Source organism: Dendrobium catenatum, unplaced genomic scaffold, assembly GCF_001605985.2.
Source record: "Dendrobium catenatum unplaced genomic scaffold, ASM160598v2 fragScaff_scaffold_1493, whole genome shotgun sequence".
In the NCBI taxonomy this organism is placed as follows: Eukaryota; Viridiplantae; Streptophyta; class Magnoliopsida; order Asparagales; family Orchidaceae; genus Dendrobium; species Dendrobium catenatum.
This window is the reverse complement of record NW_021319955.1, coordinates 734,979-760,273: the sequence shown is the minus strand read 5'-3', so window position 1 is coordinate 760,273 and position 25,295 is coordinate 734,979. Positions and strand designations below refer to the sequence as shown.

Genomic DNA, 25,295 nt, shown 5'->3' with positions numbered 1-25,295 from the left:
TGTACATATCAGAAATGGATTCATTTGGTTTCATGTGAAACAATTATATAAAGTTATACTAAATTGCTTAACCTCATTAGTCCCCTCATAAGTTATACAAAATCTATCACATATGTCCTTTCAACTTTTGCAAGTAGAAACCCGCATGTAGTCTTCTGATTTTAAAGCACAAAAGAAACTATTCAAGCATTTGACATTTAGTTGTGCTAAGTCACGTTCTTCTATTGTCTAGTCCGCAAAAGGTGTTTTAACTCTAACTCACTCAACTAATCTAGTTGGTTTTATATACCCTTCCTGAACTAAGTTCCACATACAATAATCAAATGACTGCAAAAATGTAGACATGCGTGTTTTCCAAAAATCAAAAGGTATATTGTCGAACAGTGGAGGTCTAGTTATAGAGTAACCCTCAGGTGTATTTCGGTTTCCAAATGTAGCCATCTACGTTAATCAAAAAGTAGTCTAAACTTTTGGTTTTGAAAAAAAGCTTTGATACCACTTGTTGAAACTCGTTCACTATGAATTAGATTGTTAAACCTAAGCTTATGTCCCACGGCTAACCAAGAAGGGGCGTGAATTGGTAATTAAAAAATTAATCCCTCTTTTTAATTTTTAAATCGAAAAATAAACTTTAATGAGTTTTGTAGAAATAGATTTTTCAACCACAGTTTTTAAAAGTAAAAACACAAAAATAAAAAGGCAGCGGAAAAATAAAGACACGAGGTTTATAGTTGTTCGGTCGAAACCAGACCTACATCCACACCCCGGAGGCACCCTCCGAGTATTGCACTAATACAAATAGTGACTCTCCTTTTGTACCCACGAGGTTTATAGTTGTTCGGTCGAAACCAGACCTACATCCACACCCCGGAGGCACCCTCCGAGTATTGCACTAATACAAATAGTGACTCTCCTTTTGTACCCACAGCAAGGCAGAGAAGCCTTTACAAACACTCTTTCCACCACTACCCGGTGCGATAGAGAACTGTTGTCCTTTTACACTATCCTTAGTGTTGGCAGAGAACCGTCATCCTTTTACACTATCCTCAGCGATGGTAGAGAACCGTCGTCCTATTACACTCTCCCGGTGTAGGCAGAGAACCCTTCGGCTGTTCACACTCTCAAAGTGTGGTCAGAGAACCCTTCGGCTGTTCACACTCTCCAAGTGTGGGTAGAGAACCCTTCAGCTGTTCACACTCTCCAAGTGTGGGCAAAGAACCCTTCGACTGTTCACACTCTCAAAGTGTGGGCAGAAAACCCTTCGGCTGTCACACTCTCCAAGTGTGGGCAGAGAACCATTCGGCTGTTCACACTTTTCAAGTGTCGGGAGAGAACTGGATCTCCTTGACAGATCTTCTTACAAGAATTCTAGAAGGAAGAGAGAAAAGAGTGGAGTAATCACAAACCAAGAGTAAAGACTCTTACCTTTGAGTACCAAGTGAAACCTTTACGCTCTAATGGCAAGAAATCTCCTTCAAACACTCTCTCACACTCTCTCCTTGACTCTTCTTTCAATAGTCACGAAGATCAGTAGGCAAAAAGATTATGTGGCAGTTTAGTTTGGACTATTTATAGGAAAGATACAAAAAATCGTCCAAAAACTACAAATTTTCAAGTCAATACGAATTGGATTGTCCCGTACAATCATGGATCGTCCTAGATGATTTTACTTAAATACATTGGAAACGAACCTAATGTATATGTGTATAAAATGACTTCGTACACACACATCGTCCCGTACGAACTAGGTTCGTCCGGTACGAACGGTTATTCCATAGGTCGGTTCCCAAAAACTGCATAATAACACTTAATTTTTAGAGTCGGTTCACTTTGTCCTGGGACGAAGTTAAGGTTCGTCTAGATAAAGTTTTACAAAAAGCAAATCGTCCCGAGATGAATACACTTCATCCTGGACGATAGTACTCCAGAGAGCAACTCGTCCTGAAACTAATACACTTCGTTCTTGAACAAAAAGTTTCCAGAGAACATTTCATCCTGGGACGAATATACTTCGACCTGGACGATCAGGACTTAAAAATATTTTCTTCAATTCCTGTTAATTCCATTGCTCTTATGAGGTGATAACTGATCTGATCGTCCCGTATAAACTATGTTCGTCTTGTACGATCAGTACAAATTTCTCAAAATCTCCTAAAGTGTGTGTGTGTATTCACTCAATTACAATCACTCCCTCTCAAATTTAATTCACAAAAAATACAAGTTTTTAAATACACTAAGTACCTCTTGCTGAATTTGATTTGAAGTCTTTGTAGTCTGTAGTTTGATTTTCCTGAAATGTTAGTACACACAAGAGCAAAAACAACTCTTCCAAAAAGTGTTAGGAGATAACTATACATAAAATTATAATATTTGAAATCATCAAAATTATACAAGTTGCAAGAATGTAAAACATGCAAATAGAAACTCTCTTAACAATCTCTACTTTGAAAGAATTCTTACAGGATTGGATGTTTGAGAGTAAAGGTGTAATAATTGAAGGTGATAACTACAATGTGATCAAATTCCTTCAAGATTCTATGATTAAATCAACTTATGCAACTAATAATTTGATTTCGGAGAAGATGTCATTTCTCAATGACTTCAACAAGGTAATCTTTCATCATACTTCTAGAGAATGCAATAAAGCTGCTGACTTGTGTTCTACCTTAGCTTTGGTTAATAATTTTTGTTTCAATTCTACTTCTTTTTATGATATTCCTTCTTCTTCGTATAGTATTTTGAAGAAGGAATATGACAGTTGCATTGATGATTAGTTTGTAATAGTTTTGTTTTTTCCTTAATGCATTTTTGCAATTCTCAAAAAAAAAAAAAAAAAAGAGACAATAAGGTAAAGTTTTAAGTTCTAATTTAGAAACCTCTTCAATTGATGGTTTTAAAAATTTTTCATAAGAGGAAGTCTCTAAGAATTCAAAATTTTTATTGATCAAACTTTCATTCCCTTCGATTGTTACAATAGATTTCTCTAACATCTATTTATTCTTTTCAACTTCTTCCTCTTCCAAAAATTATCTTTCTAGCAATTCTTCTTTAAGACTCTCTACTACAACATCTTCCAAATCTATCCTAAAGCAATCTTTATTCTTCTATTGAGGGAATTTTACAAATTTCAGCACATCAATTATAACCTCATAATCTTGAACCCTCATAGTCAATTCACCATTTTGAACATCAGCCATGGCTTTTCCAGTAGCTAAGAAAGTTCTTCCTAAAATGAGAGGTATTTTCCTATTTTTTCCATATCTATATAACACAATCAACAAGATAAATGAATTTATCAACTTTGATCAAAACAACTTCTATTACCCATCTTAGATAAGTGAAAGATCTATTAGCCAATTGAAGAGTAATAAAAGTTGGTTTAACCTCTCTTATGTCTAATCTCTTAAAAATAGAAAGTTGCATGAGGTTAACACTAGAACCTAAATCATATAAATCTCATCCACATAATTTATCACAAATAATTAAAGGAAAAAAGGTAAAACTCTAAGGATCTTTAAGTTTTTCAGGAAGTTTCTTTTGATTTATAGCCTACACTTATTAATTAATGCTATAATTTCAAATTCCCTAAGCTTTCTTTTTCTTATTTAGAATATCCTTTCATAAATTTTGCATAAGTGGACATTTATTCTAAAGCTTCAGAGAAGGGAATATTAATGGATAATTTTTTAAACACTTCTAAAACTTTGAGAACTCTTTGTAAAGATTTTGTTTGATTAATCTCTGAGGAAAAGGTTATGGTGGTCTCTCTACAACCTTCCTAATTGAATTTTCAAGTTCTTTTATAGAGCCAAGTTGTTCAATTGAAGATTTGCTTTCTTCTTGTTCATTTTCATCATTATTCTTCTGAGATAGATCTTTATCTTTGATAGGGTCTCCCAAATCTTTCACACTTCTGAGTTAGATATTATTATATTGTTCTTCCAATTTTTGATAATTAATCAACCTATCAAGATGCCCTATTTGATCTTTAATTTTTTTAAGAGCATTAGATTGCTTATGCATTTGGAATCCTAGTTGCATAATAATATTTTTCAAGGATATCTTCCCATTCCTGTTATGATTGAGTTATGCAAAATCTGAGTGATAATACTACGATGCTACATGATGCAACACAATAGCATTTAAATTTTTAGAATTAATATTGAGATTATTATATCCATCTATCCTAGTTTTAACTTTTAATATATCTAATTTCCTAAAAATTGCTACAACTTGTGTAGTCAAAATTTACAAAGCATAAGATTCATATAATCTTGCTACTCTTTTAGGATTCACCCTATCAATAATCCATTAGAAATTATTAGTAGTCATAGTCTCTATTAATTCAATTTTGCTTCCTCAAATAGATTAGACATTGAAGATCCTCCAACTGTTGCATCTATGATTGCTCTAAGAGATCCTACTAATCCATGATAAAATAATTGAATAGCTAACCAATCTGGTAGACATGGTGAGGGCATTTTCTAAGCATTTTATTAAATCTTTCTGAAGTGGTTATAAAGTTGGGGGGTGAAGAATTCAACCACAACCTAACTTTATCTCTTATATAATAGGGGAATAATTTAAGACTAATACCATAGTCACTGACACCATTATACTTAAATGTTATACAAATTTTTTAAAAAAATGGCTAAATGTAAATTATGATATTCAACATGAGTTCCCCAAAATTAGGAATTTTAAACCATATCAATTATGGCATATTTTAATTTAAAATTATTAGCATGGATCATAAGTCTATTAGTGCTCTGATGAATTCCATCTACTAAAGGTTAGCATAATCCCTAAGAGGTCTAGATTGATCTTGATCTAATACAGGTTCAACCATTTTCACTAACCTTTTAGTTTTTTGAATTTTTGAAAGGAAACTTTCTATTCCATCATCAAATAATAAAAAGTTTATTTCTATGCCTATAAAGCATACAAACATTAATATGCAATCAATATATAAAATAGAATAAATAAAACAAAAGATATAAGTATGTCTAACTATGCAATTAATTCAATAATATAGTTAGAACTAAATTACTTCTCCGACAACAGAGCCAAAAACATGATGGGGGCTATGGAGTGATCTTTTGAATTATATAAAAATCTAAGATTCTATTACCCCTAAATAATGCTTAGAATTTTTTTTTGATATAAATAATAACAAATCCCACTTAATATACATAAGTATACATGCTGAATCAAGTAATAAAATGGTATATAATAGAGTGTGGAACCTTTGAGGAATTATGCTTACTTGCAAAAAACTATTACTGTTTACTCTATTTACAATAATTATCCTACTAAAATAAAAATAATATTGTTGGAGATTCTATCACTAAATAAATTATAAAATACTTAATTAAAGTACTTTTTTGGATTGATGAGCATAAATTAATTATCTTTCCTAATGAAACTCTTCAAGGTAATGTGATTCAGAGCATATACATCTCTAGATCTCTATCAAGTATTTACGGGTGAAAAGGATATATGCTAACCTCCTTATAGTTATAATATCTCCTTAAAAACCAGAGAATATTTTACATCATATGTCTAGGCATGCAAACATCTTATCTCAATATTCCTAATTATTTTTGCATTCCTCTATTGAGATTAACACTATATTTTAACTACACATATGGCCACTATGTGCATTAAATAAAGAACGAGAAAATATCTTTTAATATTTATAGAATAAGTTTCTTCATTAGTATTTAACATACATTTTATATCATCAATAAAAAATAGAGAATTAGCCAGACATAAAATGATTAACTAGGAAATTCATTTTCATTAAACTCATGGAAGAATGAAAAGTACAACAGTGATATCACTAGGAAGGATCAAAGTATCTCTAATGCACTCCTATATTTAACTTATAGAGTTGTTTTAACAGGCTAAACACTCCAAATGATTGTATCTTATACTTCGTTAGCCTCCGTTAGATTTCACTCTAAGATGGAACTCTAAAAAGTACTAAATTTACATAAGCGACTGAACTTCCTTATAAATATAACATCATAACTATTTATAAAAAAAATATATAAAATGACATATGGCATTGCGGCGCTTAAAAGAATGGCACCATGACGCCCTTGAAATGAACTAGTACTAAAGCTTTTGCACCACCATGGTGCTTGCTGACATATATCAGTTACTTATTGAATAATCTCATTTCTTTACTAATAGAACGTGGTCCTTGCAAGTTATAACTACAACACCACAACGTTATAGACATTTGAGCGCTGTGGCGCCCAAGTAGATAAATAGTGCCAAAGCATAAGAAATTATGCGTCGTGGCATTTTAAAATAGTGAATCAGAGCTTCCAAGCTAACTTTCTTATGTTGCAACACGAATAATACTGCGGTGCTGACCGTGTTGTCGTTGTAGTTCTTGCAAACAGAGAACCCAACACCACAATGTCAGAATTAGGGAAACTCGATAGTATTAAAGGAAGCGCTACGATGTTATTTTGTCAGATGCCGCAACGTTGTATGCTCCTTAGAGTTTTTGACATTTTTTAATTTTTCCTATAAAAAAATAACTAAAATAAAATATATTAAATAATATATAATTTATACTTATCATTACTTCAAATGCACAACTTATCCTAATAAAAATAGAAAATGATATTTTGTGTTTTTAACACTAAAAGGAAAATTTAAAAAAAAGTTACTTATGAAAATAAAGTGCTTTGGATTGATGAATGTATATGACATAGCTTTCTTAATGATACTCTTAATTATATATGTGGATTATAGTATATATATCCTTAGACCTCTATCGAGCTTGTAGGGGAGAAAAGAAAGGTTTACAACCTTCATATGATGTTTTTTATCTCTATAGAACATAAAATATTCAAACATTATATGTCCACACCAACATTCCATTTCAATACACTTGATTACTCCAGTATTCCTCCATCGAGGCTATATATCACATTACATTTCAATTGCACACATGTTCATTGTATGAATTAAATGAAAATGAGAGATATTGAAAACATCAATACATTCATTAAAGTGCAACATTCTATATTATTACGTATTATGCTATATACATCATAATCCCAAAATTAGAGAATTAACCAGACAAGGAGGAGTAAACAAGCAAACTCGTATTTATTTTATTCATTGAAAGTAAAGATACAAGATAAGTAATAAGAAAATTGTTACCAGGAAGGATCAAATAATCTTCTTCATACTCCTTCCACCAATTACAGAGTTGCTTACACAGACATGATAAGATATTTACAAAAAAATATCTTGCACTTCTCTAGCCTCGCTTAGACTTTATTCTAAGGGGAAACTAAAAAAACACACTTACAAATAAAGGATTTCACTAAAGTGATATAACTCTCTCAATAAAAGAATTCAAAAAGTTATTTATAGTAAGTACAGGGATGGGTTCAAGCACTATGTCTCTTGATAAGTTGGTATCACAGTTGTGAAAAATGAAATAGCATCTTGACATAGTAAAGTCTACTCCACTGCATCACTGGCTAATATAGCATGCTTACTAATTGAAATGGAGCATCTTTTTGCTGAGTCAGCGTGGCTCCTCATGTTGATAATTGGTCTATTGTGGCACTCCATAAGTTTGAGCATTGAGGCAACTGATGGGGAATTTGACACTGAGGCATTGAAAGGCATGACATTGCAACACTCATTTGTTATAGACACTTGGCGCTGCAGTGCTAAATTTTGGTACAATGATGTTGTATTATGCCATGGTGCTAACTATGGTACCGGTGAAGCAATTGCAAATAGAGAAGATCGATGCTATAATGTCGAAAATGAGCACCTCGACATGATTGATCTCGGCACTGCAGTGTGGTATAAGTCGGCGCAACGGTGCTACTTATCACTTGCGCTTTTCTATTATTTCTAAATACGTCATGTACAAAGATAATTAAAATAATACATTTCTTTTGAAAATCAAACACAATAAACAATATATAATTTACACTTAACAACTTCTTAGGTTATCTTGGGTTTGTTTGAATCAACTCAAACAAGCTTTATTAAAGCTCAATAAACCATAATCAAGTTCAATCATCGTTTAAGGACATACGGCATTTAGTTAGCTAGCTCCATTATATTAATTATGGACCATTTTGACAAATGGACTCTTAATGACCATTTATGATGGTCAATTTTGACATCAATGATCAACCAATATGACTAGTGAGCTTTGGGCTTCCCTAAGGTCTCATAAACACATTTGGCTCCACTTGGATTTTTTGCTTAGTTTGATGAAGCCATGGCAACCTTAAATTGAGCTACAGGTTCAATCAATTCTAATTTTGGTCTAACCATCACTAATCTATTCAATCTTAGGCTAACACAAGCTTCAATAAATTCAAGGTAAGGCTAAAGTAGAGGCCAACTTATAGATTATGATAGACCAAACTAACTAATTACTAGTGCATTATTAAACCCAAAGTTCAACAAACCATTTATATAATCTTGATATTAATTAATATAATATTGCTTGCTTATAATGGATGACATTATAAAATTACATATTTTTACCAAGGTTTGAAAAACAAAACTAGAACGACTGGTTATGAAGCTGGTCTCATCCAATCAGTTCAACCAAGAACCGATTATGAAGCTGGTCTCATCCATCTTAAAATTCGCTTCTGCAACAAATTGAACTGAACTTCTAGAACAACCAATTCAACAAGCGAAACCCATCCCAGCTCCTTTGAACCAAATAATTCAATTGTTAAATTATTTAAAAATTAATTTAATATATTAAGAATAAAATATTAAATAATATTTAAATTTTAACAAACTAATTAAATATACTTAATTTTTTAATAAGCATGAAATTCTTATAATAATTATTTGCCTCAAAATATCAATGAAGCATCTTAACATAACCCCACCACTCCATGTGAATTTTTAACACTTGCAAACCCAAGAAATTATATAAATAATAAAAAGAGAAAATTCCCAAATAATGTGAGACTAAATAGATATGTTGGAGTAATAAAACTCAACATAAATATTATATATCTTTTAAACATTTTTTAATTAATTTAATAATGTGAATAAAATTTATAATTTAGTTAATAATAATAATTTAAATTTTTTATTAATTTTGAATCGAATATAAAAAATTGAACATATTTCAATTTAAAATTCTAAACATAAGGAAATTATGATAATTTCCGGACAAAGTAATGCAATCTGTATCCCTTTATGCGAGGGCTCACTCTTTAAAGCAAAAAAGGGTAACCTACAGAATAAGCTCACAATTCTCTCTCCATGTTCAGTTCCCAAGTGGAAGAATATCTAAAGCACTTTTGCAACTTTTCTCTTTTCAACCTGACCAGTTGACGGGCATTGCATATCTGTCCAACTGATTGGTACCATGGTAGCTCCTGCAACGCAATTAAACTTATTAATTATTCAATTAGGGTAATCCATGCAATTACATCTTGACTGTTTAGGTCAGGTGTAATTCATAAGAAACTGATATACCAAGAAAATTACAATATATGCACATTTCACTGACTGATTTTCTTCTGCATCAAATGTGGGAAAGCTAAAGTGAAACTGAAGTGTGAATAACATTGGCTTTTCCCCATTAGCTTGCAATTACATTTGACTGTTTAGTTCAGTTGTCATTCATAATAAACTGATATACCAAGAAAATTACAATATATGCACATTTCACTGTTTGATTTTCTGTTTAAACCGACGAGGGAAACCTAAACTGAAACTGAAGTGTGAAATAGTATTAGATTGTTCCCATTCTTCAATTTAATGGCTATTTCTTTGGACCAAACAAAAAGAGAAATTACTTTTACAAACAATTCTAAGTCAACCAAGCCAGTAAGTGAAACCTAATTTCAATACAATTCCTTTACCATTTCCTCTTTTTCCATTTCACTCAATTCAAACAGAGCTAACGTCTAATGCTTTGCTTGGTAACAAAAAGGGTGTTCGCATGGACGTAGAGCATAGCAGCAGCAGGAAGACATAAGAAAGACATTAAGAAATGAGAGGGCATCACAATAGAGTGGGAGGGAGGACAGCACAGAAATGGGGATGATCTGTTTGAACCAGTCGGCCAAAGCAAGAATAATAAAGATGAAAATAAAATAAATAGGGCCAAGTTAAAAAAGAAATCTCACTTCACTTGATATATTATTCAAAAGTCCCCTGAACTATACGTATTGAGGCTCTTCATAGCTAAATAAGCAATCTCAATTAACTTGCATATCATCAAACATCCCCTAAACTTTAAGTAGTGAGGTTCTTTACGGAAATTGATCTAGATAACCTAGATGCTCTATAGAAAATTGGTAAGTTAATATTGGAGATAATTTGCACATAAAAATTTTGAAGGTCTAAATTGTTACTTAAATTTCAAGATAATTATCCTAAAATCACACCAAAAAAATTACTTCTTTATTTTAAGAAGCAAAGCACCTTTTAAGGAAAAAATTTAAAAGTCTTCAACTATTTCTAGGGGTTTAAACAAGTTGAGCTCAGCAAGAGTCACCCTTGGCTTGAGCTTTAAATTGATTAATTAATCGAATTTGAACTTGAGCACGAACTTTAATCTATGAGTTCAAGCTGACTCGTTTATTATTAAAGAGAGAAAATTTCTATGATTTAAGAAATTATTATAATAAAATGATAAGAAAATAAGAAATCATAAAAAATAATTATATAGAATCACTTAATTTAAGAAAGTGAGACATGAATTTTTAACATTTTTAATAACTTTGTACTTAAAATCCAAAATTCTTGCATATTTTAAGTATACTTTATATTACTATTTTTTAAACGAGCAAGCTCATGAGCTAACGAGTCGAGTTGGGGATGGCTTAAACTTGCATCGTTAGCTCGGTTCATGAGACATTTAACGAGTCAAGCCCGAGCCGGCTCACGAATCAGCTTGACTCACTTACACACACCCCTAGTCTATTTCTAAGGCATAACTAACCAAAATTTCAATGGAGCTTGGAAATTTAAGTTAAAAATTCTTAAATTAATTTATTTAGGGACCGTTTCATTTGTTGAAAAAGGAATGTAGAGTAAAAAGAATACAATATAAAAGAAATATAATAAATTTGAAATATTTTAGAGTTGGTACGATGAATATAAATAAATCTAGTATTTTTTTTTTATTGAAGTAAAATGAATGCAGTGTAAAGCTCAATGAAGGTGGTGGCCGATGGACTATAGTGGCACCAACGGTTGCTACGCTAGCATCCACATAGAAAGGTGGCGGTGGCGGTGGCGGCCTACAATGTAAGTTGTCAGTAGTAAGTGGCAACTTGCATTAGTGGCGATAATGATAAAGAATTTAAAGTGTATTTGGAGCTTGGACAAACATAATTATTTTCAAATACACCAAAATTGAACTAGAGGGAGAATTTCAAATACTATAAAAATTCAATCTGCATTTTTTACTTTAAATCAAATATTAAAAATGACATTTCTTTATTAGATTTAAATGAGAATTTAACTCTTAATGAGATACAATAGAGATACAGGATTCATGTGACCAACCCAACGTAGTTGGATAAATGCTTGATGTTGTTGTTGTTGTTATTTTTGTATTTCTTTTACATCATAACAAACACCAATATTTACAAAACTCCTACATTTCTAATACTTTACACCCATTTCTCTTCAAAACAAATAGCCCCTTAGTTGAATTTGTGGATAAAAATGGATTACTCTTTTTTTGTCTATAAATCGAAGGCTATTAGATGTAAAAATTAAGCCTAATACAATTGAATGATTTTTCCAAGTTACTCTCCCATTTTTTACTAAGGAGGCTAACCAGGCACCATGGCTCTCTTTTCCTCCCCAGCATGCCACCCAATTCACAAGAAACCATAGAATACAGATTCTAAAGGCAAATCAACTCCCTCTCTCTCCTCTCAATAAGATTCGAAACTTCTATTCCACAATAAAATCCCTATGCCTTTGTTCTAATATTTTCCTACAAATTCCACAAGGCTTTCACGCACCATATTTGTAAATTACATTTTTAGCTCCTATTTTATGCTTAATTTGTTCTACAAATGCAATGAATCACAAAAAAAAAAAAAAAAAAAAAAAAAAAAAAAAAAAAAAAAAAAAAAAAATCACTAAAAAATACGACCAAACACATTAGTAATGATGTTGATCTTAATTACAAGTTGGATTATTTCTACTCCATTCTAAATTATTTTTCCAACACGTGGTCAACCCCTTTATGATTCTTTTTAATGAAACAACAAATCTGCATAATTTCTTCGACATAACTAATCTACATGATGCCCAAGCTTTTACCATAAGGCTGGCATATTCTGATTGATCATAGATAGATCAATCATGATTGAATATGAAGTTGTATGCTATCCCAAACAATGAATTTTACCTACATGAAAGGAATTAATATTACTATGAAACTTTCATAAAAAAAAATTATCTCCTTCAAATCCATCAAGCATGTCCCAATATCATGTTTGGCCTCCTCGATACATGGCCAACCTCCTTTTTGGTCCACTATAGTGGGTCATATTCATGTCCTCTTGAACTCTTACAAGAATTATACTCCTTTGTGAACATATCAATAGATAAATAATAAAAAAGTGTATTTTGATTCTTTTCTTCATCGGCTCTCTTTGCTTATTCATTCTCATTTTCATTATGCTGTATTAGTAGTACAAACTTAGAAGCAAACTTTCAAAAGAAAGCATCATGATAGCTAGTTCATTATCTATTTAAACATATGCTTTGTGAAATTGGAAAAGTTCTTTAAATTCTTTCAAACTTCTCTTAATTCTTTAAAAAATTGTGCAAAAGTTGTTGCACCGACACTCAGGTGCAGTGTTAAATAAGAAAGGATTCCAACATCATGGATGGATGTGGACAAATAAGCTAGTCCGTGAAACTAAAATTAGGATAGGAATTCGGAATATAGGTTCTCTTATAGATAAATTAATAGATATTATGATTCATAGGAAAATAAATATTTCTATATATTAAAGAAACTAAATGGGTTGAAGAGAAAGCTAAGGAGATTGATAATTTAAGATTTAAACTATGGCATTCTAGTAGGAGTCGTACTAGAAATGGTGGTGTAATTATAAATGAGAGTTTGAAGGATAATATAAAAATTAATAGAATTGAAGATAGAATTATAATTTTAAATATTATTGTTAATGCTAAAATTATTAATATTATAAGTGTTTATGATCCTTAAGTAGATTTTGATATGCATTCAATTTAAAATTTTAGAATGGCTTAGAAGAATTAATACAAAAGTACCTCTTGAATAAATTTTTTTTTATTGGATGAGATTTAAATGGATATGTTGGTAAAGAGGTAGATGATTTTAAAAGTATTCATGATAATGCATCCTCAAAAATTATCTAGATCGGGCATGAATCTCGAGGAAAAACCAAGTTAGAAACTTCCAAAACAAAAATTGGGATCATCCAAACTCTAATTTCAGCGAACTTACAGTCGGACTGAACGTCTAAAAAATATGAACCCAACGACACCAAATTCGACTCAATCTGAGCCCAAATCAAGGGCCCGAAGCATTGTTGCGAACCATAATTTGGATTACCTAATGGTTTCCAAACGTCACATGCTTCTAGTCGATTCGAGCGACTCGACGAGACAAATCCAATGAGCCTAAGACCACATAATTCTGACATTATTAAGACATTTAAATGTCTAGCGAACTGTCCACGATTAAGGGATTCAATATCTGTCGTCCATCTAAACCACTCCCCATTTGCCCTTGATCCTCCTATTTATGGGTCATCTCACTCTAGGAAATCTATAAATAGACCCCTCCTTCCTCTTGAAAAGGGGCCCCTAAGCCTAATAATTCAAGAGAGAGAACGGAGATTTCTCTTGCCTCCTTTCCTCCTCGACCACCGCATGGAGTTTCGCCGGACCACCACTTGAAGCCCTGAGTTCCGCCGGACGACCACTTCAGACCCTGAGCTTTGCCGAACCACCACTTCAGGCCCTGAGTTCTGCTGGACCATGACTTGAGGCCCCAAGATCCGCCGAACCACCACTTAAGGCCCTGAGCTCCGCCGGACCACCACTTGAGGCCCTGAGCTCCGTCGGACCACCACCTAAGGCCGGACTTCTGCTAGACCACTACCTTTTTTTTTTGAAGGAAATGTATTAAATAGCATTAAAGAAAAGAACTAAGAAATTATTACAACTCTAATGAGCCAAAACATAAGATTCCTCCTGTACAAAGACATGAATAAAGGAGGAATCTTATCAATACTAACATCCTCCAAAATAAATTGGCTCATAATACCATAATTAGCACATAAGTCGGCCAATTTGTTACTTCTATCAACACAATTGAAAATGACATTGTTAAATTCACTAAATAGATGAATATCTTCATACCTTGTACCTCCACTTTGTTTAGCCTTCTTCAAGAATTCCATGACATTAAGATTGTCACCTTCAATAATGATTCTTTTGTATTTAAACATCCAATCTTTCAAAACTTCCTTAATAGATTGAGTTGCCAATAACTCCAAGGAAGATATATCCCAATGGTTGTACGGTTTCCCAAATGCTAGAAGAAATCATCCTTTGTGATCATGGAACACACCTCCAATGCCGACTTTATAAGAAGAAAGTAATGAAGCATCCACATTTACTTTAAGCCAATCGGGTGGAGGGGGGTGCCAATGAGGGTCAGACAACCTGGAAGGTTGGTTAACATCCCATATACCCGAGAATCTATTAATCCCTTGGACAGAAATTGAAGCATAGCTTATTGCATTGGAAGCAATATATAAAGAGCTATCTTCCTTCCCATTATGTATAAGATTATTTCTAGACTTCCATGTTAAGTACACCACCGTACAATATAGATTAATCATAAAGGGATTACGGAAAGATAAATACTTGCAACAATCAGATAAAGAATCAAATTCATGAAAAGAAAAGCCCCATTCCTTAATTTGTTTAAGAACTTCCTTCAGCTTTTGACATTTGGCTGTTAAGTGATCTCTGTTTTCAGCAACATTACAACTTCTTGGGCAAAGATTATTCCTTTGCAATCTTCTATGTTCAAGGAAGTTATTTGAAGGCAAGCCATTATTATAAATCCTCCACAAAAATGTCTCCACCTTCAGATTAAGCTTAGCTTTCTTGATCCAGCTCCAGAACAGCTCCGTCTGAGAACGGTTTACCGAATTCTCAAAACCATAAATGATAGGGATCTTCCATTGAATTGGAATAAGAGTTCCATTTTATCTACCTGACGCTCGAATTTCCAAGTAATGCTAGACTTCCGACGGATCACTAAGTGACGCCAAACCTTCATTTCCATTTGTCACTAGATTTCAACCATGCGATTGACATTTGTAATCTGATCTCCCTCAAGGACGAGTCATCCTGCTATAATCTACTTGAATTCTAGTGGAATCATTTTCAATTGGACCCGATCCCGTGGTTGTTCCCTTTTCAAAGTTTTGTATGTATAATATCTTGTTTTCTTTATGTGTGAGCTGGATATATGTACGATGCTAAAACGTGTGATTATAACTCTATCGCCGCGTATATTCTAGCCCGCAAAAATAGTGATAATGGGTTTGGAGCGACTAATGAAGGTGATAAAACCATATTAGATTTTGACATAGCTTAAGATTTTGTAATTACAAATACCTTATTTCAAAAATAAATGAGCATTTCATCACTTATAAGAATGGATTTATAAAATTCAAATTGAGTATTTTCTTTAAAAAATAAATAAATTGTCTAGATTGCAAAAATTGTAATGTTATTCTGAGTGAAACTTCACGTACTCAAAATCATTTCTTAGTTTTGAACTTTAAGATGAAAGAGCAGAATATAAAAATAAAATAAAATATTGTTCCAGGATTAGATTGGGTCATTTAAAAAAATTTAATAAAATTATTTTTGAGAGAAAGATTGTACATCTTAACATTTTATCTGTGCATAAGGAAGCTAATGTTATGTGAGAAAAAATAGCTAGAGATATTAAAAATGTTGCAAAAGATCTGCTTAAAGTATCAAAAGAGAAACTATTAATAGTAAAAATAGTTGGTGATGGAATCAAAATATGCAAGTAATATGGTTTTTAAATATAAAACATAATAATTCAAAAAGATATAAAGAGACCTATAAGGAGTCTAAGAAAGTAATATGTGATGCAAATATTTTAGCTTTTAATAATGTTGACTCATACACAAAAGATCTGTAAGACAAGGTAAATTTGGCAGCTTAAGTGACGGTTGGTAGGCGCGACACATCACTTAAGTGGTCAAATGGCCTCTGATCACCGAACAGAATGCGTCGTTGCTATCAAAGCATCGAATTTAACTAAGAGGAAGCCCCTCATAGTAAATCTGAGGGAAACAGTCAAAATCGACGAACAACATCCAAAATTAACATGCTACGTTGCGTTCGGAGCGTTGACAATATTTAAAATAAACTGTAATTTCGCTAAACGAAATTCACTCGAGAAAAGCAGCATGGATCTTGAGGCGACAACACACAAATTGAGGCACAATTGATCATTTTACATTATTTTTCTCTTTCAGCTAATATAAAATGATTGTTATGAAAAATATAAATATTAATACTAGTATTATTTATGATAATAATATTATTATCATTTTTATTAATTAAAAAAACAAAAATGGGACAATCGTACCTTTATTTGGCGCCGACGCCGCTCGTCTCAAATCCTATTTTTAGCTCTCGCGGCGCTCCGAGGGATCACCTATATACGTTATTCTTAGCGTGGTGGAAGGGAATCCGGTGAGACACTCGCAGCGAGGAAAATAGGCCCTGTACACGCTTTCCTTAGTATGGTCGAGACACTCCTAAACCCATGCATGTGCCTCCATGTATGCGGGGAAAAATGTAAATATTTCAAACAGATACCTTAATGACCCATACATGTATTTATTAGCATAGTGGGATTAAAAATCACTGCCGCAGTGTGCCTAACACAATATATATGCTTTTCCAAGAGTGGTGGGAAGGCTCAGCTCTCCAAAATTCTCCTAACAGGAGAGATGACAGAGGGTTGCCAAATTTTCAAGCAAACAGAGGACCTGAAATTAAACAAATGCAAAGAATAGAACTTGCGAACTTGATCACTGGGAATAAAACTTAAATCACTAAGTAGGAAACTAGACATTAAATCAACAAATACACGAGCACAACTAAAATACAAATACTAATAGTCCTGGTCACTTAAATTAACATGAATGAAAAGCAGAGGATGTGTCATGTACCAAACTCAAAGCCTAACTACAATAAGAATTTAGGAGAGATTGTGTTGATTTTCGTATAATCAACAACATAAAATTTCCAATGAATATCGAGAAGTTATCATGTCGACAGAAATGCAAACATTAACGAGCAAATTCACCATGCAAGCCACCCTACAAACATATCCAAGAAGATTAAAATGAATATGTGATAAGTGTAAATAATGTATTATTTCATAAGTTATATTTTAAGTGAAAACATATTTTAGTTGTGATGTGCGGAAAAATACAAAAAAAGATACAATTCTAAGTATCATCCGGCACCGTAGTATCTGAAGAATTAAAGTTGCAGCGCCATCAAGGACACCGCCAAAGCACCACAATATTGACATGGAAATGCAGACTTCTCTATTTGATAGTGGCATAGTGTCAAAATGATCAGCTTGGCGGCACCGTGTTCACTATCTTCAAGCGTCATGGCGTCACAACCTATCACGCCTTGGCACCAAATTTGTCACTCGGACGCCACAGCGTTCGAAAGTCATCAGTGCTACGGCATAACAGTTGTAACTTCCAAAGGACACGATCTGCCAGCGAAGCAACGTGACTATTCACAATGTAACTAATCTACATCAGCAAGCACCACAACTGAGTACAAACACCAGCACAGCGACATTATTACAATTTATGGGTGCAGCGGTGCCAATCTTTCAAGCGCTGCAGCTCTAGTTGTCTAATTTGTGTTTTCCTATAAATAGTCAATGTATTATGTTTATAACAGAGTTTAGTCCTTTGTATAATTTCAGTACTTTTCATAGTACTTCTTTAAATTTCATTTAGAGTCAATTCTAAGGCAGACTAGGGAAGTACTTATACAATCATTAGAGTGTTTAGTTAGTGTTTGTTTGAGCAACTCCATACATTAAGGAAGGAGTGTAGAGTAGATACACTGATCCTTCCTGATGATATCATTTTTTTGTATTTTCGTTCATCCATGATTTAAATGAAAATGAGTTATCTTATCTTTTCTACCATGTCTGTCTAATTCTCTAGTTTTGGATTGATGATGTAGAAAGCATATTAAGTACTAATGAAGATTCTTATGCTCTAATGTTAAATGATGTTTTCAATATTATACTATTTTTTATTTAATGCACATAATGACCATATGTGTAGTAAAAACCTAGTGTGATGTATAGCTTCGACGGAGGAATGCCAGAACAAAGAATATTAAAATAGTATATTTGTATAGCTAGACATAAGATGTCAAATATGTTAGGTTCTTAAGGATACGATATAACAGTAGGAGGTCAGTAGATATTACTTTTACCTTACAAGCTCGACAAAAATCTAGGGAGCATATACTCTGAATCACATTACAAATATGAAATTTATTAGGAAAGATATATAATTTACATTCATCAAACCAAAATATTTTATTTAAATATTGTATTCATTATTTTATGTTTTTATTCAGTAAATGAATCCCCACAATCAACATTTTTACTTCAGTAGGATAATTTTGCAATTAGAGTTAATAGTAGTAGTTGATTGCTAAAAAACATACTTCCTCGTGGGTTCGACACTCCACTCTATCAATTTAATACTTGATTTGGCACATATAATTACGTATATTAAGTGGGGTTTATAATTTTTCATATATAAAAAAAATTTAAGTATTGTTTAGGGGAGAAAGTCTTAAATATTTTCATAATTCAAAAGTTTACTCCACATACCCCATCAAGTTTTTGGCATCATTGTCGGGGAAGTATTTCTCTTTTTGCAAATTTTAATTAGATTATTGAATTAATTGCATAATTAGACTTACTTAAATCCTTTATCTTATTTGATTTGTTGGTGATTGCATATTCATTATTACATTTGTTGTTATCTTGAATAGTTTGCAATATGTTTTGTGTTAATAAGTAGAGAGCCACAGAGCTGCTTGTTTTAGCGCCGCCACGCTCAGTTATTCATGTCAAAAAGTGTGCCTCTGCCAAAGTAGAAAGTACATTATACGATTATAACTTTAATTATAAAAATTAGGTGAGGATCGTGGCATTACTAACCAACGCCGCAGCATCACTATGCATCATAATTATTATATTTATAGCGCCACAACGGTTCCTTGACATAAGCGTTACGACATCGACACATGTTAAATATCGCGGGGGTGGCCCTTTCCAAAGAGACGCTCCAATTTTCAAAAACCAACATCATTGCGCACACTGCCTGAACCGCTGCTGTGCTTGTCGGTTGACCATTCGGTCATTTTGTTCCTACATTGAGCGTCTTAGAACCATGTCTCGCAACACCGCAGTGCTTCATCATGTTGTAAGCAGGGGATCAATTTTCATTTCATTCACACCTTCCATTTCCTTCAAACTCTTCTCTTTTCTTTGAAATTCTCTCTAGTATAATGGCTCCTAAGATGTTCGCCAAGAAAAGGGCTTCTTCTTCTTTTGATAAGAGCAAATTCAACTCTTCTAATGCTGAATCTAGATTTGCTGACTTAGTTGTAAACAAGCAACAGATTCCAGAACGAGGGTTTCAGATTCCAGTCAACCCATTATGCAAATCATAGCGAGTAGAGGCTAGGAAAGTTTCTGTGAAAAGCCATGTGCTGTTATTATTAATGTGTATGATAATTTTTTACAAATGAAAAAAAGAGTGGATAATAGATGCTATGTTCGGGGTAAGCGGGTCCCTTTTGAATCAACAGCTATTAACAAAATTTACAGCCTTAGAGACCTTGAATTTGATGAATATAATGCTCTTACTAATACACCTATAAATCCTGAAGAGATCCTAAATATTTTGTGTGGACCTAATAGTGGAGCTCAGTGAAAAAAAAAAAAGGAATCATAAATTTTCCTACTTATATGACGAAAACTTCCAAAGCCTGGCATTATTTCATTTCTACTTGTTTGTTACCTAGTCAAAATATCAGTGAAATCACCCGTGATCGTGCCATTTTGAACTATTCAATTTAAATGGGTTATTTCATTGATGTGAGAAAACTTAATTTTTTCGTCTCTTATGTACATCATTAGGGGTACCACATTTGTTTGGTTAGGGTACTCTTATCTTATATATGCTTTGTGTATGACAATAGGTGTTGGGGGGTTCATTTATAAATCTTATTATTATTATTATTATTACTATTATTTTCTTATAAAATGAAATAAATAAAAATATAAATATCGATGTAAACCAATAACTTACCTAATTTCTCATTTTCATTTTTTTAATACATTTTAATTTACATATCAGCACCTTGCATAATTCATTATTTTACATGCATCTATATTAATATTCCAATAGATATGTGGAAATGCATAGAAGAGGAAGGATTTATTGGCTTATAAAACTTTCAATATTATTTTGAGGACTAAAAAGATGCCAGATGAGTGAAATGTTGGGTCGATTACTATTTTTAAGAATAAAAATAATGCACAAGAGTGCGAATTATAGAAGAATTAAGTTAATGTGTCATATTTTAAAACTATGGGAGATAGTTATTAATCATAGGTTATGACATGATATTAATGTTTCTCAAAATCAATTTAGATTCATATCGGGTAGGTCTACTATGGAAGCTATACATTTATTGAGAGATTTGATGGAGAAGTATGGAGAGAATAATGATGACCTACATATAATATTTATTGATTTAGAGAAAGCATATAATAAAGTTACAAGAGAAGTGCTAAGCAGAGTTCTAGAAAAGAAAGGGGTTAATAATGCTTGTATTCAAGTCATTAAGGATATGTAGGGATTATTGTTTAGAGTGAAGGGATATGTAGTGATTATTGTTCAAACACAAGGTGGTAAACTTGAATTATGGAGGTCAACCTTAGAGTCTAAAGATTTTCATTTAGATCTAAAATCGAATACATGAAGTATAATTTTAATAGTGATAGATCTAGTAGGGGATTATGACTTTGGGCGATTAAATCATTAATAAGAGTAAATGATTTCGATATCTAGGGATTATTGTTTAGAGTGAAGGTGAAATAGATGGAGTTATTATTAGTAGAATTCAAGTTGGATGGTTAAAGTGGAAAAATGCATCATGCCTATTGTGTGATAGAAAATACCCATCAAGCTTAAGGAAAAATTATATAAGATGGTAGTGAGACCTGCAATGTTTTATGGCGCAGAACGTTGGCAATTAAAAGAGAAGTATAAAATTAAGTGTTGTTGTGGGCTCCGAAAATTCGGCCCCGGCCTCCGCCAGGCAGTTTGCTTTTTCTTTTGGCGATGGAGTTTTAACAAATTAAGTTCTAGGGTAAATTTTGGAAGGTAGATGGATTTGTATATAAGATACTACCCAGAGATTTCACCCTCATTTGGTGAGGACTTTATGATCTGAGTTCTGGTTTCCTATAAGCGCAAGCCCCTATAGTTAATTACCCCTCCCACTAACGAGAGATAACTTTTGATTAAGGCTAGTCGTCAATCGGATACGTGTTATATGGCATATAGTAGCAGCATTGGGAATAGAAATGTGGAAATTGGAAGGATTTGAAAGATTTGATATTTAAAATTAGAAATTTCACCATCTTACACTTAAAGCGGATGGTGGGGGAATGGATGATGGACTCGATCAAGATTCCATGGTTCCGTCGTCCCGCGCCATCGTGGTCCCTGGTCTACTTAGTCAGAGGAAGTAATCGACCCAACTTGACAGAAGGAACCTTGTCAGCAGCCATGGGTTGCTTCGTCTAAGGGAACCTTGTAGACCTAGAAGGAATGCTTGCCTAAGGAGATAAATTTGAATCCACCATAGCTAACAGAGGGCTTTGTGCCCTATCGATCATATTCTATTGATTCATATCTCAAGGATTTGATGCCATTAAGGAGCGTATTGACTCTGGCCATAACCGGTATTTTGTAGTGCAATTTGGCGGCTAAACCACTCGGTTTAGAGGGCCCTGAGTCATAACCATTTATCCTGCGGTGCCATTTGCCGGCAAAACCATCGGGTAGAGGACACGTTTTTACTGGCAGGAGATTGTTTGAGAATGGATCCTAGTGATATTTTCGACCAAGCATTTGGCTCTATGTGAGCTGAAGTAAATTTTTATTTGTCCACCACAACAAACTATTGCGGAGGATGGATGGATATTTGCTTTAAGTGTTTAATGATTTGATTTCAATTTTAAATATCTAGATTTTGGGTATTTTTGGATTTTGTGGGCATTTGGAATGGAGTTTGGAAGGCATTTGAAATTATTTTTGACCCCTCCGGTTGAGATTTTCGTTCAACATGGCCATCATCGGGGTGACATTGGGGTCCCTTGAAGATATTTGAATTTTGTGGAGTTTGAGGGCATTTTGAAGTATTTGGAATGAACCCCTCCGATTTAGATAAACATTTAACACGGCCATCATCGGGGTATAGGGCAATTTATTTGAAAATATTTTCATTTTGTGGATGAATCTTGTCGACTTTGTTGAGCTGTCAATAGAGGATCGGGTTCCTCGGGCTTCATGCCTTTGTTTGTGAATTTCATTTGTTAAAGCCCTCGAAGGCCTAATATGAATGTATAAAATAAATATTTCGGTCAACTTTGTGACCGTATATTTATCCGATGATTCGAACCCTGTCTACTCCTATTTACCCGCTTAGGAGGATCGAGTTTCGTAGGTTTTATGTCTTTATTAGTGAATTCTCTTGATTATAGGCCTTGAAGGCCTAATATAAATGTATTAAAACAAATATAACAGTCGTTACAACCGAATATTTGTTTTGATGGCTTGAACCCTATCGACTCCTCTTTATCTGCTTAGGAGGATCGGGTTTCGTAGGCTTTTTTTAGTGAATTTTTTTTATTATAGGCCTTGAAGATCTAATATGAATGTATTAAAACAAATACATCGATCACTACAACTGTGCATTTGTTTGATAGTTCGAACCCTGTCGACTTCTATTGATCAGTATAGAGGATCGGATTTGAACTTGAATTCACTTATCGACCCGCACAACATTCCTAGGCGTCACGTTTGTATCAATAACATGCTCGTCGGGGCCCATGCGGGTCTAGATTGTATTTTTCCCTTTAGTGTACCTATGTGTATACAAAACTACGTGCATGTACAGGGGTATTTTGAAATAATTTAGTTGTGCAGATAATTGCCATTTGAATGCACAATATTTCATTTGAGAGCTTATACACTCCTTCTGTCTGCTAGTACAAGTGTTGCGGATCAGATGGCGATGTTATTTGGATGTCATGAGGCATCTCATCATCTTGATGTTGACTCCCCTTTTCTCATTCACCAGGGAGGTCCTTAAAATTCGTGGCCACTACCCTGAAAGGGACTATTTTCAAGCTCTTTAGTGAATAGACTTGTTACTTCTGGTGTTTATGAACACCAAAACTATTTTCTTCATAAGTATAGGACTAAGAAGAAACTTTGGAACACCAGAAAGTTTATTTTTAATTTGTTTAAGCATCCCTTCCCTCCTGCCAGGGGGTGTTCTTTTTCGTACATCGTGCCTTCATACCCGACGTACTCGTAGATCTTAATCATCATTGTCGTAGGTGACATCTGTACTTATGTCCACAAGGGTTTGTTGTACTTATGATATACCCATTGTTGTTACCCACAAGTAGCTCGTGTTTGTTTGTAGGGACCCGTTGTATCTACTACGACCTCCTGGAAGTATTCATAGAGGAGCCATTACTTCTGCATCATGTCCACCTTTCACTAATCTCAGGTGGTATTGAGTGTACTTGTTTGTAGGGATGGATCTTCCACTATCGGTCTCCAGTGTCTCCTTCTTCAATCAACAGACATTGTTACTAGTGTTGGAGGTTTCAATAATGCACTTAGGGGACATATACATTATGCAGCCATTTGTTGTCCTTGTGAGTACATTGCTTTTAACCTCGTCGGGATTGTTGTAGGAGTTTGTTGCATTATGCTTATACATGTTTGTGATGTATTGCAAATCTTTCACATTTGTTTACGAACATGTGTTGAATGTATGGCGGGCCTCCTACAAAGGATTGTAGGTACTTGCATTTGTTGAATATCAAATCTCCTCAGCTTGCATAAGACAGGTACATCTATCTTCCACTGCCTCATGATAGGATGTATAGGCATCTAAACATTTGTAGTAGATTCCTTGCATTCTCTTTGTAAATCACTTGTTGTGTGCAAAGTGGGTCTTCTACAAATGTCCACAGGCATTTGCACTTGTTATACGTCATCCACTTCCACTTGTGAACATTTCATGTTGCATATTTGACTACTGTGACTTGCAAATGTTCCATATATTTGTTTGACATTGAATTATTGCTGCTTGTGAGCGTGTCACTTAATAGTTCTTGCATCTCAATCATCAAGCAGCTGGTTGTACTTGGAGTTGACATTTAGTTTGAGTTGGAGTTTTGTATTAGCTTAATTAGAAGTCCAAATTCAAGTTCTTATTCTGCTTAATTCATTAAAGTCCAAATTTAGGCTTTTTATTAGGTTTAAGTTTTTATTGTCAGTCATTTGCATTTGGTCCACAAGTTCACTACTCTTCTGAGTCCAAATTCTTGTTCTTTTGAGTTCAAACAGGTCCGAGTACAGTCATATTTCACCCGAAATTTTGACAACCTCCCGGCGTCTCCCCCGTTTTAGGGGAATACTACAGAAAACTGGGCCTTTCCCACCACGCTAAAAAAACGTGCATGGTAGGTGCCCTCCTATGAGGACACCGTGGCCGTGTAAAGTCTTTGCCCCCACCACGCCAAGAAAGGCGTGCATGGGTCTTCGATACCTGTTACACGAAAAGAGTAGTTGTTTTCCCGCAGGTACAGAGCCGCGTACGGGTACTTAAGAGTTGTCTCGGTCATGCTAAGAAAAGCGTGTACCAGGCTCACTTACCGCGTCGTATGCGTCTCACCAGATCCCCTCCTATCATGCTAAGAAAAGCGTGCATAGGTGGTTGACCGGCTCGTCGCATACACTGAGGACAGGGTTTTAGAGCCAAGGGGTCGCTCACCTATCTCGTCGTAGGTGTCGCACCGAGTTCCC

At 33.8% G+C, this 25,295-nt stretch overlaps 1 protein-coding gene across 2 annotated transcripts in view; it reads right to left on the bottom strand.

Annotated features, from left to right (window-relative positions):
* Nucleotides 1-9,128: 9,128 nt before the first annotated feature.
* LOC110116560 (exosome complex component CSL4) overlaps nucleotides 9,129-25,295 on the bottom strand; it is a 39,924-nt gene continuing 23,757 nt past the window's right edge. For both annotated transcript variants that reach the window (XM_028700353.1, XM_020850202.2), the window contains exon 6: nucleotides 9,129-9,401. In XM_028700353.1, the coding sequence (XP_028556186.1) occupies nucleotides 9,313-9,401 (89 nt within the window). In that variant the 3' untranslated portion in view covers nucleotides 9,129-9,312. The remainder of the gene's footprint in view (nucleotides 9,402-25,295) is intronic.